The 13,732-nt window shown below is 34.4% G+C and overlaps 1 protein-coding gene across 1 annotated transcript in view; it reads left to right on the top strand.

Annotated features, from left to right (window-relative positions):
* Positions 1-13,725, top strand: part of LOC120625462 (ubiquitin-like protein 3) — a 223,980-nt gene extending 210,255 nt beyond the window's left edge. The window contains exons 3-4 of the mRNA XM_039892544.1: positions 1,119-1,286; positions 3,324-13,725. Of these exons, the coding sequence (XP_039748478.1) occupies positions 1,119-1,286; positions 3,324-3,388 (233 nt within the window). The 3' untranslated portion in view covers positions 3,389-13,725. The remainder of the gene's footprint in view (positions 1-1,118; positions 1,287-3,323) is intronic.
* Positions 13,726-13,732: the final 7 nt, after the last annotated feature.

Below are 13,732 nucleotides of genomic sequence, written 5' to 3'. Positions count from 1 at the left end.
ATTTTTGGAAGTAGTATATTTGTTTTCTACGTAAAGCATGACGTACATAACAAAAATACTACTTAATTCATTGTTACATTCTATAGCTGATATTTTACTTAGCTATCAGAAAAAAAATTGACGTGATTTTTCAGAACTTACACTATGCGATGTTAAATGTAGGTCCGATATTAAAGCAACGATATCGGATCGGGTGTTGTCGTTCTCCTAATTTATAAAGCCTTCTTAACCAAACTAGATTTTTTTTACGAACGCGAACTTGTAGGTAGGTACATCATTTATGCCGATCTGATCTTTCTCTCCTCTCTCCTAATCAAAATGTTTTTATAACCAATCTGTCCATTCTTTAGTATCATAATACCAAACCACACCACAAACCTAACAACTTCTAACCCGAAGTGACTATTTCTAAGCCTCTGCTGACAGTTCGACATGTCTCAAAGTAACGCAATAAAGTTTGGATGATTTTCGTATCTTGGAGTGATCGAAATGAAAAGACTCAACCGTTAAAATTCACAAAAAAATTAATTCGTACTAAAAATATCCTCGAATAACACACTTATAAGGCGTGTATTCTTATTAGATAAAAAATTACAAGAATAACAATAGCTCAAAGTACCATACTAACTTTGATTGGCTTATGTCCTTTTCTGCTAAACTACGTAAATCATCATCGTAATCGGCCCACTATAGGGCACGGTATAGGCCGTCGTCCAACAAGCTGGCCTATGGCGATCTCACGGGCATTACCTGCATGCATCTTGACGATGTTTTCCTTTACCGTTGAAGCAAGTGTTATTTTGAATTCCTTAAATAAAAAACAAATATACGTGCCGCGGATCGAATTCGGTTATCCCGAAACGGAGGCTGAAGCTAACCACTAGGCTATCACCGCTTAAACTGCGTGTACGTACATCTCGAGGTAATTTGAAAATTGCGTAGCATTTAACTACTACCATCTACTGAGATCACGAACCCTCCTGCTCAGCGTGGTGATTATAGTCAAACCTTACGGTTGTGAGAGGCCTGGAGTCCATCAGTGGACAGTTATAAGCTGTTGATAATGATGGTGGTATTTTAGTAAAGGTATGTTAACACTGCACGTTTGTGATCCGCAGCGGACTGGGCGACGGAGTGCGTCTCACGGGCGGAGATTCTGCGGCTCATCTACCAGGGACGCTTCCTGCACAGCTCGGTGACGCTGGGCGCGCTCGGCTTGCCGCTCGGCCGCACCACCGTTATGCACCTCGTGCCGCGCGAGCACCTGCCCGAACCCAATTCACATGGTGGGTGTACACTCTTACTTTTTACAGATAACACTGCTTTAGCCTGGGAAAGAACTTATGAGCTAGCGTCACCGATGACCTCGACATGCCGCATTGATTAACGACAACGCGTTTTATAGCGGCCTGTGTTCATGTATACGCATATGTATTATGTACATACATTGTATTCAACGACCTGCCTGGCGAAGCAGTTATCCCTGTCGTTTAAGTGCTTCGGCCGTGGCTAGTTACCACCCTACCGACAAAGATAACGCTAAGCGATTTAGCGTTTCGGTAAGACGTCGCGTGGAAACCGATTCGATGGCTTGAATCTAACTGCCATAACCTAAGCAGGTTAGCCCGTTAAGATATTACGCTGCATCATCACTTGCCACATTGCAGTCAAGGGCTAACTTGTAGTTAAATAAAAAAAAAATGGTAATGTAGTGGAAAATCTTGTGATTTTGCGACACGGACATTCTTTCATAGAAGTATATTGACCAATTGAAAATTTCATTTTGTGTATACTGTGCATTGTTTTAATTGTGTTTTCTATAATTATTATTATTGGAATTGATTAATTGTAAAATCAATGTGCCGTACAATAGTGCGTACTTTATACTACATATACATACTGTACTTCATTTATTGTCGAAACAGCTATTCCTAACAGTTATGTTTTTTTATTGAGTTTTCACTGCCTTAGTGTTTTTCTTATTCCACAAGAAGTTAGCCCTTGATTGCAATCTCACCTCGCGGTAAACGATGCCGCAATCTAAGATGGTAACAAAAATAGCAAACCTGTTCGTACACAACTGTGTAATTTTAATCTAATATTAATTAAACTAATATAAAGCAACTTTACAGAAGTTCGATGGATTTGACATTGCCTATACCTACCCACCTACCCGCGTTTCCCATACATTCCACCTCCCAAAATATTTGTAAGTGATAATATTTACTATGTTATAATAACTTCTTCGGTATTTTTATTAAGGCTTGGTATGGAATAAAACAGTACTGGTGGCCATAGTGACGAGATCATTTTATTTTTTGTAGAATATATCTACTAGGGGTTAAAATATACTTTTTTATTTATATTATTTAAATTGATCTTTTTTAATTATTCAGGAATTTAAAAAAAATCTCTGCGTATTGTAATTATTAATTTAATTACCTTAGCAATTGATAATCTAAGCAACAAATTGTTATCTAGACTACTGTTCAAATGTATTTGTATATTTATGAATATCTAATGTCTATTGCGCATATACTAAATTATACAGTCTTTACACTTTTAATTAAATAGAATAACAGCTGATAGAGTATTTGATTTAGCTTAAATATTGCTGAAACCAAATGTCACGATACTACTTAGTTAAAAAGAGGTCCGACGAATCCGTATAGAAAAAGGACTCCTACCCGACCTCGGCTCAGTAGTGAGGGGCTAAGACGTAGCAGTACGTCTCTGTCTAGATAATGTCGAAATTTCCGACGAGATCAAATGCGTCGAATTACTGTATGCCTTCTTTAATACTGTTGTAGTATGCTGATATGCTCGTACAAAGTACTTACCTACCTAGAATCATTTCTCTATATCTCTTAGTTTTCTCATAAAGAAATCGGCATTCAATAAAATATAAGTTTGTCTCGATTCATGTTTATTTATTTTCTCTTTATAAATTAACTTCTTTTAATTTTATCGCGTAGGTTTTTCGAGTATCGTAACACTGTAACGTTAAAGTAAAATAGAGCTTAAATCAAAGTTCAAATGTGTCCCAAGTCATATAACAGCGCTCTTAGCGGAACGTTGATACAATAAAAATCAGTGGTACAGAAATTGCTATTGTAAAGTGAGCAACATTAGGTTAATTTTACGATGACGTTATAAATTTTTAGATACTCGAACATGACTCTTTATCTTATAGATGCGCAGGTTTCGCGCATTTAACTATACTGATGAGCTTATCTAGAGTGGCAAACTTGCGTGACATGAATAGTAACTGTTTTTGAAGCATAAAATACGTATTTTAATCTTATTTCTTATCTCGATTTCAGATCAACGACAAAAAAGTAAAGGCGGCTCCAGCAGTTGTTGTTCTGCGTCCTGCTGCATATTGTAATGCGTGGTGCGAGCGAAAAGGCACTATGCCGAGCGAGACGGGTGATACGACGCGGACTATGTGTTCACACTCAGTGATGTAGAGTCAGGATTCCATTTGCCCTAATCACCTTAGTGTTACTGTACCTTAACGACTAGTGTTGCCAGCTGTTGACAAATAATAGTCTAACCCTCCCGAAAATATACAAAATGTAGATAGGAGCAAATATTATAATGTGTATAAGAGTGTACCCACACATAACAGTGCCACGGACGTGATCTTACTTTCTGAACTGAAAAAAAAATAAATATGGTTCAACTCCACAGGGATTGTAAAATGTATTAAAAATAATAAAACATTTTTATCTAGAAAACTAACTGATATCAGATAGTAGACAGAAAAATAAATTAAAAGTTTTAACTAATTGAATATACATAGACATGGGAATAAATAGTAAATAAATTAATACATTCATATGAGAGTAAATAATTGTAATAATAGGGTATCTAAGTATACCCACTTACAGACAGTTTATTTATTAGAAATCTTTGTAATATTGTTTTAAATATTCTCGTACTCTAGAAGATTATAAAACAACAAATATTTTAAAACTATGTGTTTGCAGACCTTAATTCCTGAAATATTTGAAATTTTAATTTAAAAGATCCGTGTTTAGGAAAATTTTAACTTAATAGACCTCATGTAACAAAAATTTTACCTCTTAAATAGGGTCCTCCAAACGGTAACAACTGGCAACACTGTTAACAACTTGTGATGTTTTTAAAAGACTCGCTTCTATACTATAAGACACCCTTCACTATTTCTTTTAATTTCATTACTTAACAATTCGCTAGCACCTTATTTTCGGTCAGTTCCATTTTGCACAAATTGTACCAAACGAAATTTAAACGCACACTTCGAAGGAGTTTTTGAAGAACATCGCAAGTGTAATTCGTTTAGGAGTTTTTTCACACAGTGGGAAAATAATTCAGGAATAGCTTTTATAATTGTTCAGGGAAACAAGTTACTTTTTTTTAGCTAAAATGTATTACATATGCCATTTAAATTGGTCTATAATTATTTTTCCGAATTTGCATTGACTGAAAATTATATCTGTGATTTTTGTTTATGCTACTTTAAATTATGTGTACTAATAAACAAAAGGTCAATAAGCGTGCGAAATTCAAAATGGGAAATAGGCATTTGTTAGAAGGATATGTGAACGTCGACCAACGTAAGTTTTAAACCAAACAGAAGCGCTCGATTCAGAGTGCCTCGTAGGCGATTTTCGACATGCATTTACTTATTTGATCGCGTGTAAGTTGACTAAGTTTGATATGTAATTGAAAGAGCGCGATCTAGTTAAAGTACTGGCAATCAGTATCGTCACTCTTTCGATTTTAAAGTTATTGTAACTATGCACCTGAAATAAAAAATATGTCAATGTAATTTTTGTAAAGATATTTCAATATTCTCGACTTCACGAACGATATTCAATCACACACACTTGCTTCCCTGAACAGAAATATAAGCAAATGTATAACTCACCGCGTAATTTATAGCTCATTATAGAATCGTGCTGCCGAAAATAATATGGTTAAAATTAGTAGGATAACTATCTATGCATGTCATGTGAAAGAGTTGAACGGGAGATGTCTGTACATTGGAGAGAAAAAGAAATTGGGTGGTATAAGTTGCAGCCAGCCTATTTTGTGACTTTTCTGGCATTATGTTGGGTCGTTTTCTCGAGTATCATAACACATTAGGTTAATGGAAATTGTTTTAAAGTTATACCGCCAGCGTTCCTGGTGGAACGTTTGTAAAATAAAAAAAAACACTAGTAATGAAATTCCGACACTAAAACAAGTCACATTAAGCCCATTTTCCTTTGATGTTATAGCGTTTCGATACTTGACAATTTCACTACTCTTAAGGTTAACTAAATTTGTGATGAGTATACCGCCACAGCATGTGTTTTCTATGGAAACGTTTAGTAATTTGTCAGAAAAGGTACAATACAATAACGGAATGGAGGTAGTTGAATATCAATAAACACAGATCAATATTTTTAAGTGTATAAACAAAACTTGTAATATGATAAAATGCATTTTGATGAAATTTAAACTTTCATAACTACCAGACTCTTAACTACCAGAGCCCTTACATACTTAAATTCGACACATACTTAAAGACAGAGGCACGTTAATATGTCAAAGTTTTATGCAGTTGTAGTGAACATAAATCCGTAATAAATCTCTTTCTAATAATCTATCTTTCCACTAATTTGACAGGAGAGTAGGACTATCTTTTTCTACGGAGGCATTGGAAAAAGGATTTAGCTACTCTTAGACCTATTAATTTAGTTTAGTTAAGTGATTTGTGTCTTACAGACTTGTCACGGGACACGGGAGGTAAGCTAAAACTTAACAACGTTTGTTAACGTGAAAACTTAAACTAAAAGGCAGTTTATTAGGTTTATGCTCTCCTGCGTTTTCATTTTCACCTTGCGTTTTCAACTCTCCGTCTCATCTTATTAACTAATTTATATTCCATTCTTTTTATATTTCCAGTATGTATAAAGTAGTAAGCATATTTTTTAATTTCGCCTATATTCTACCCTTTAAACTCTTTAATTAATTATTCCAAGGATTGTGCCGGATTGTTTACTTAAGCAATAAGACCGCCTTTGCATACCAATGATAATGAAACAAAACTTTAGTAATGAACTATATAACGAATCGGTATTCAATAAAGTTTATTCATCTATCTGTCAAATCAAGTTTTGCATGTAATTATTAGTTTTGATCACGAGGACGCAAAATGAAAGCGCACGTATAGGCACGCCTAATTTACAATGGCATAATAATGACAAACTTGACAATTCTGATACCAATAATCCTCAAGTTGACGTCAAAAAGTATTCACGTGACATGAAGTTTATGGTAAAACAAAGTACTCAACCAGTGTAATACTTTGCGATGTTTCATGTTATGTGTTCAAAGTCGAGGGTTCTGCTAGTAGAGGAGTTAGGATCTTTTATACATGCATGGTTTACGTTTATACCGGCGACAGATTTCAGTTATCCTACGGTACCATAACACGTACACGATATAACGTAAGGCGAGGACTCATCTGACTTTTAAAATCCTGGCAGGACCCTTGCTTCTGTCAATAGGACCTTCTGTCGTGTTGTATTATGGATAGAAGAAAAATGGTTTAGACAGATCGTCTTGGCTTGCGTACACCGCCGTCGACATAATAAATTATATAATTAATTATTAATTATTAGTATTATTTAGGCCATCTACATGAATTTATATGACGTTGATACGGAGATATTTATAGAGATTTAAAAAATGACAAATTACGTAGCGAAACTTTGTCGCCGCTTAGCAATCTTACAGATGGGACCTTTGACCGTTGAAAACTCCCAATGTCTCCGCCTAAAAGACTACACTGTAAACTGGATCTCATAAATTAGCTAGTTTTCTAAACGCTTCCTTCTTAAGATCACTGCTGTTGTGCACAGTAACACTTGTTTGTCTTGTCTGCGATGTCAGTGACAAACCAGTTTAAGATAGAAGCGCGTTAAACTAGAAGGGGCATGGCAGTTTGTTGATAACTAGCTTTAAAGATAGTTCTACGTATTTATATCTTAAGGGCCACAACACCTGCTACAGGATGATTATCAAGCTCCACTGTATAATTGCTAAACTGTGACTGCATGAAGTGTGTAAATTTCTCTCGTTTGCATTGTAAATAGTGTATTTGATATCTATCCGAGGGACTATATCGGGCTATCTACTTTCCTTTGTGATAAGTTCTCGCAATATTTGTATTTTTGTTTGTAAAGAATTAAATATACGCTATTTACCGCGCTAGTTGTAGCTTGTATAACATTATAGCGGCTGACTGGCAGCATGTTTATATTTTAATGCTGTTGTAGCCGAAGAGACGACAGCCAAAACTCTTGCTTATCGCTTACATGTTTAAATAATTATTGGAGATAAGTCACTGTAAATTTACTCAACATTAGTAAAACAATTGAATATAATTGTTTAATATCAAAGACAGTTCAAATTGAAACTATGGTTACAAGAGGTCGAGAAACGCGTCACAAAAAGATTTTCAGTAACTCAACAATAAAACTTGATTTGTAATATACAAGAATTTTGACGTTTATCCCTTGGGCTATAACGGAGAATAAAAAGGCGACTGTTTATTGGAAAGTGTTATTATAAATTCTTAGTTTTAATACGAAATTTTAAAGGTTCAGAACGGCCGCTTCCTACTTAAATGTGTGCTGGACTCGGTCTTATATTTTGTAACATTTTTTCCATAGATTTTATTGTATCTCAATGCCTCCCAGCCATTGATTTTAAATGAAAACTAGGTTTACAATCGCATAAAAAAATTCTAGCAAAAAGAAAATGTGGAAAGTTTATCTACATGATTATTAAATTGTGACTGACTGAATAATATTTCAAGCTATCATAAATTAAAGCATTAAAACCCACCTTCACATCACACCCTGGGAGCCGATAAAGTTAAATCAAATCTAAAAAAAAAACTTTACGTTAGATTACGCGTTGTTGGAGAGAAAAGAACAGCGTCCTTCTCCGTGTTGCGTAACGTCAAAGTTTAGCAGATCATTAATGATCTCTCTTAAGACATTCCCCTTTATTTATGGATTGATGGAAACCATGGACAAGTATCTTTCATTATATATTGTTTAAAAAATAACCATTATTTAATTAGCAGATATTTAGCGTCACATAATACAACTTTGATTATTGCTAATTCAGAATATAAATAAGCTAGATTAGCATATTATGTCTATGACATTTTATCGCTATTTTCTTTGAGCCTGAGCAGCGATTGTGAAAAAGTTTTTATGCGAGATCAATGGCCTTAGTGTTACCAGATCCCGATTGATTATTGTAAATAAATATCGAACAAATGCTTCTTTTTATTTTTTAATTTCATCACACATTATGTATTTGCCTTAACTTTTATTGGCTACACTTTTAGGCTATATTTTATTTTTATATTGGCTTAAGATTTGTCTTATTATATTTTTGGCTAAGCCGTTAGTTTCTTCCTTTAGTTAATAAATTAGGGAATCCTTGTTAAAATTATTATAAATCGCGTTATTTAGAACTTCGAAAATCCATCCTGTCGTTTTACAAAGATGCGATATATTTTGTGATATAGTACAAATAAAATTATTTACACATTGAGACAGAAAAGATCTTGGGCTAAGTAAAATTCTTTTCGAGCAGTATTAAAAGTGGGCAATGAAAATAGTTGACATCGCGTCGATTTGGTTATCAAAAAACAAAGAAAAATGTTTGTACATTTGTTTGAAAAGTGAACTGAGAAAAATCTTGCCAACTTTATAACATCCAAGGCGAAAAATAAGCTTAGGAAAAGATGAAAATAAAACAAATATACCAACATTTGACTTCGCGCAGTGTTCCGATGCCGTATGACTGTTTTTTTTAATTTTTATTTTTGGTTACTCTGTTTAGTTTGTGTATGTATGTATTTTGTTAAGTTGTGTAAAATACCTAGTTAATAATTAAAGTAAATTTACAACGTCACACGCATGTTTCATTTTTTTGTTTCGCTTCCATCCTATGTACATAGATATCGCTTTCGAGAGTCGCAGCTTAACTTAGAGGAGCTTTTGTGAACATCTCAAACGTGTATAGTCGGGTGTAAACGTAGTTGAAATGGCTAAGGTGATGTCGTAGGCGAGATAGTACGATGTCTTTAACGTATTTAAATATTTCCATAGACTATAGCTAATTAATTTAATCGAGTTAATGAAATAATTGTTTCTAATACATACTAATAGCTTAAGTGGTGTCATTACCTGCTCTAGGACATTGTTGAAATCATCAAATTATTTAAAGACGGCGTAAATATTCTAAGACGAAGAACCATAACGAAAGGAGTTGGTGACACCGACCAACGGGCTAACATAATTATCTCAATTGCCTATTTGTATGGACCTAACATAGACAATTGTGTCTACTATTTTCTCCCCTTATTTCTATGAGCTAAAACTAAATAATGGGTAGACATAATTATATCGCGGGGCGCGCCTTAGCCCAGTTTAAATAGTTTTCGCATTCGTGCACTCGTTGCAGAGTGCTACAGGCTGCAGAGGTAGATAATTCAAGCGATCATTTGGATAAGTTTACTACTTCGCTACTCATCCTCTTGCATCCCTAATGGAAAGGCCCATTTGAAAATGCTTAAAAGTATCAATGCTACCATTAAATTTCATATAGCATGTAGTTGCATTAAACAATAGTTTGCACTCTATGTAGAACTATTTAGAGTGCCTAGAGTCAGATTTCCTACCTACGTTCAATTATTTGATCATGTGAAAGTTAATCACGATATGTTTGAAATAGAAAGACTGCCATCTAATTAAAATAATGGGAAACAGTACTGACACTAGATCGCCATCTAGTTACAATACTGGGATACAGTACTGACACTAGATCGCCATCTAGTTATTATACTGGAAAACAGTACTGACACTAGATGGCCACCTAGTTACAATACTGGGAAACAGTACTGACACTAGATCGCCACCTAGTTACAATACTGGGAAACACTACTGACACTAGATCGCCATCTAGTTATAATACTGGGATACAGTACTGACACTAGATCGCCATCTAGTTATTATACTGGGAAACAGTACTGTCACTAGATCAACATCTAGTTATTATACTGGGAAACAGTACTGACACTAGATTGCCATCTAGTTACAATACTGGGAAACAGTACTGAAGCTAGATCGCCATCTAGTTACAATACTGAGAAACCATATTGACTGGATTACTTTTCCCGCGATCAAATAAGTAAATGTAGGTAGAAAATCTGACTAGAATCACTAGAGACCCAGGTATAGTGGCGTAAGTGATCACGAAGACGTCTGGTGCGACCTTCAAATTGCGTATGTTTTATTTTACAGAACGCCAGCTATCGCTCAACGTAAGGTATTTTAGTTAAAATTAAACTAAAATATAAAATTTGTTAAGTACCTATACGTTTCGACTAAAATGCTAATAGGATCGGAAGTTCCTAGATTTTAAGGACATCCGATTCTATCCGACTGTCGGTAACTATAGGGTGTACATTGATAAAAATAAAATTGAAATAAAATTGTGGTCCAGTGTTGAAATTTTAACCACGCTTAGAAAGTAAAGGAGTCCTTATACCTTCCGCCAAGTGGACAAAATCCAATAGTATCAAAAGTTTTTTATACTCGACTGACGGAATGTAAAGGGTGTTTATTAATAAACAAAAATTATAATTATTGTGCTGCTCAGTATGACTTATTTATTAGTAAAAGAATCCTTATACCTCCCGAAAGACGCACAATAATTTAACAGGCCGATGTACCGACATCTGATACTATCCGACAGTCGGACGAAAGTCGTTTAGGATCGTAAGTTATATAGTCCTACATCCGATACTATAAGACTGCCGGATAGTGTAGACAGTTAAAAAATAGTGTTCCTCAGTAATGAATTACACCGTTCTTATGTATAAGTAAAGGACACGTTCCGAAAATTTAATAATAATCGAATAGGATCGGAGGTAACAAGTCCTATAACATAAATAAAATCGAAAGAATCGGAAGGTGTGATGAGTCCTAGGACATCGGATCCTATCCTGTCGGAAGGTATAGGAAGTCCAAGGCACATTTCTCTGTTAAAGTTAATCTCCTTAAGCGGTAGTGACACAGGCGGCAAACGCCACGACGAAATGTAAATAAACGATATCTTTTATTTAGTCGAAATCTAGAATTACAAATTAGCTTAAATATTTTTTTAAACCGTTGTATGTGGTATAGGATTTTGTTTTTCGCCATATTTATTTAAAGCACGTATCAATATAAGAGACGTTCAAGTATTATTTTAAATAACTGAATAATGTTAAGTATTCGTCGCCCAGCTGTCGGACTCTTGTGTCTAAGGCGAGTATCATATTTTTTTCCGAATAATTTGTAAGAATAGCAATATTTTCGACTTAGCTGTAAATTTTTTTCCCATGTTAGCAGTTAAAAAAGGTCCTTGCGAAAAGGTGAGATTTACATTTAAGTAGGCTAATGTATCTACATTTCATTTTAAAAGGTATTTGTTTTTATGTCTTACAAAGGCAGCCCACTTAATTATGTCAGAGGAGAATTCGAAGTGTCTTGAAAATAAACATGTTATACTGTCAGAAAAGTTATGCAGTTTTATGCCACACTGCAACTAACAGAACCTTTCAAATGAGCGTGACAATACACAAAATAGCTTTATTGTAAAACACCTTAGATTTTCTTATTTGTATTAATTAATAAATACTATTCCTAAAAAAAATGGCGGATGTGCCCCATTTTTTTTTAAAGTATAAAGTAATTATTATATTTCGGTATATAAGAAACACCCTAAATCGAGTACGAGCGAAATTGATTTCCGGTCATCACCGTACTTAATATGATTTGCGGTGTCAAAACTGAATCAAACACTATACTTTGCTATCACTTAAACATTTCAGTAAATTGAACACATTTTGAATAAAGCTTAGGATAGATCCAAGGCTTATGCCTTGGATCATTCTATTAAATCTATTAAAGGGATCTATTAAAGGGTCTGCCGTTGTAGGACTATTAATAATGTATGCCATGTACGTTTGTGACATGAAATGGGATGGGACAGGCCCGCAAATTGCATCAGTCTTTTCCATGTTTATGTATTCTGTAATAATATAAGTGAATAAAACCAAACTATAGGCTTTTTCAACACATACAACGGTTAATAACTGTAATAAAATCCAAATACTAGGTGTCACTTGTATAACAGGTTTACTTACATATTATATAATTGTTAATAATAAATTAATTATAACGATGTTGATTATGATAATTTCGGTAACTAAATTAAATTCATTGTCATCGTTCAAATTATTTTAACGAATTTAACTTTTCAACATTCATTAAAATGCCACTGAGTGCCTAGTGTGAGATTTCTACCTACCCTATATCGCGTAAAAGTTGACTGCGATTATTAAAATCGAAGGAGCGTCACCTAGTGAAAATACTATACCGGTATTGTAACTAGATGGCGCTGTTTCGATCCCAAACTAGTTGATAGTAACTTAGTTGACTTTAAACCAATCGAATAAGTTGACTTGGGTAGAAAATCTCAAACTAGGCATCTTGATACTTATTGTTCTTCTTACCCTCACGACGTTATCTGGTATCGACACTACATGTGTTGTTTAAACTTGAGGACATTGTTTTGATTTGGTCATTTCTCTTTGACTGACCGCCTGACCGACATCAACCCTTTTCAGAAATGCTTTTAACTTTCTATTAAATAAAAAACATTTTATTTTGCAAGAATGGCAAGACGATTTGAATCCTTTCAGATTCTATCATTTTATCTACATGGTGTTCAAAATGATGATAATAATATCTCTAAATTACAATTCCTTGAATCCTGGAAGACACTTCTTATCCTAATCAGAGGTAATTAAAAACAAGTCTTGTTTAACCAACTATGGCAATCCCAAACCATATCGACTCAACATCGAATTATGGCATTTAAATGAGAGCTTTATTTCATAAAGTGTATGACGCGTGGACGTAAACTGCTACATGCCATATCAGAAAAGTATACTTTATGCCAAACAACATAAAGCTCATATTCCTATGCTATAATTAATGTCGAGTCTAGTATCTTATTGTAATTTTTTACAAATTTACAAAGAATGTGGCACTAATATACAGGCCTGTAATTTAGCTTGTAGCTGTTATTATCATAAACATATTTTGATAATAATCATAAAAGCCCAAGAACCCGCAATGGAGCAGCGTATGTGACCAAACTTCTAAACCCGAGAGGGGTTTATCCTACTCAGAGACGTGCACGGGGTTTTTGACCAGGTTGCCTGGTCAAAAATACGAAAGAAATGCAGAAAGATGACATAAAATGGAAAAAAAAACTCTTTCTATCCGAGTAAAATAGAAGTTGTAGGTTAGGCAGTGCTTTTGTGCACGTTTGTGAATCTACTCTATGAGACGCCCATCAGTGGGTCATAAAAAGACTAAGAATAAAGTACGATCCAAACTTATATACAGTTAAATTCGTTAAAATTAAGTTTTTTTTTAAACTTGGATAGTGAAAATAAAAGGATTATAAAGTTCGATGTTCCAGCATCCAGGGTAGCTTCAGGTTGAGCGAGTCGGTCGTAGATAGAGGGTTTTGTAACGGACACAAACTGGTTGTTTATCATTACAATTCATTACGTACATTGTTTGAGAGCATTGAGTTTCGATGGGGTCAAATAAAA

The sequence above is a fragment of the Pararge aegeria genome, chromosome 7 (assembly GCF_905163445.1).
Source record: "Pararge aegeria chromosome 7, ilParAegt1.1, whole genome shotgun sequence".
Taxonomy (NCBI): domain Eukaryota; kingdom Metazoa; phylum Arthropoda; class Insecta; order Lepidoptera; family Nymphalidae; genus Pararge; species Pararge aegeria.
This window is presented reverse-complemented; position numbering and strand designations above follow the sequence as displayed.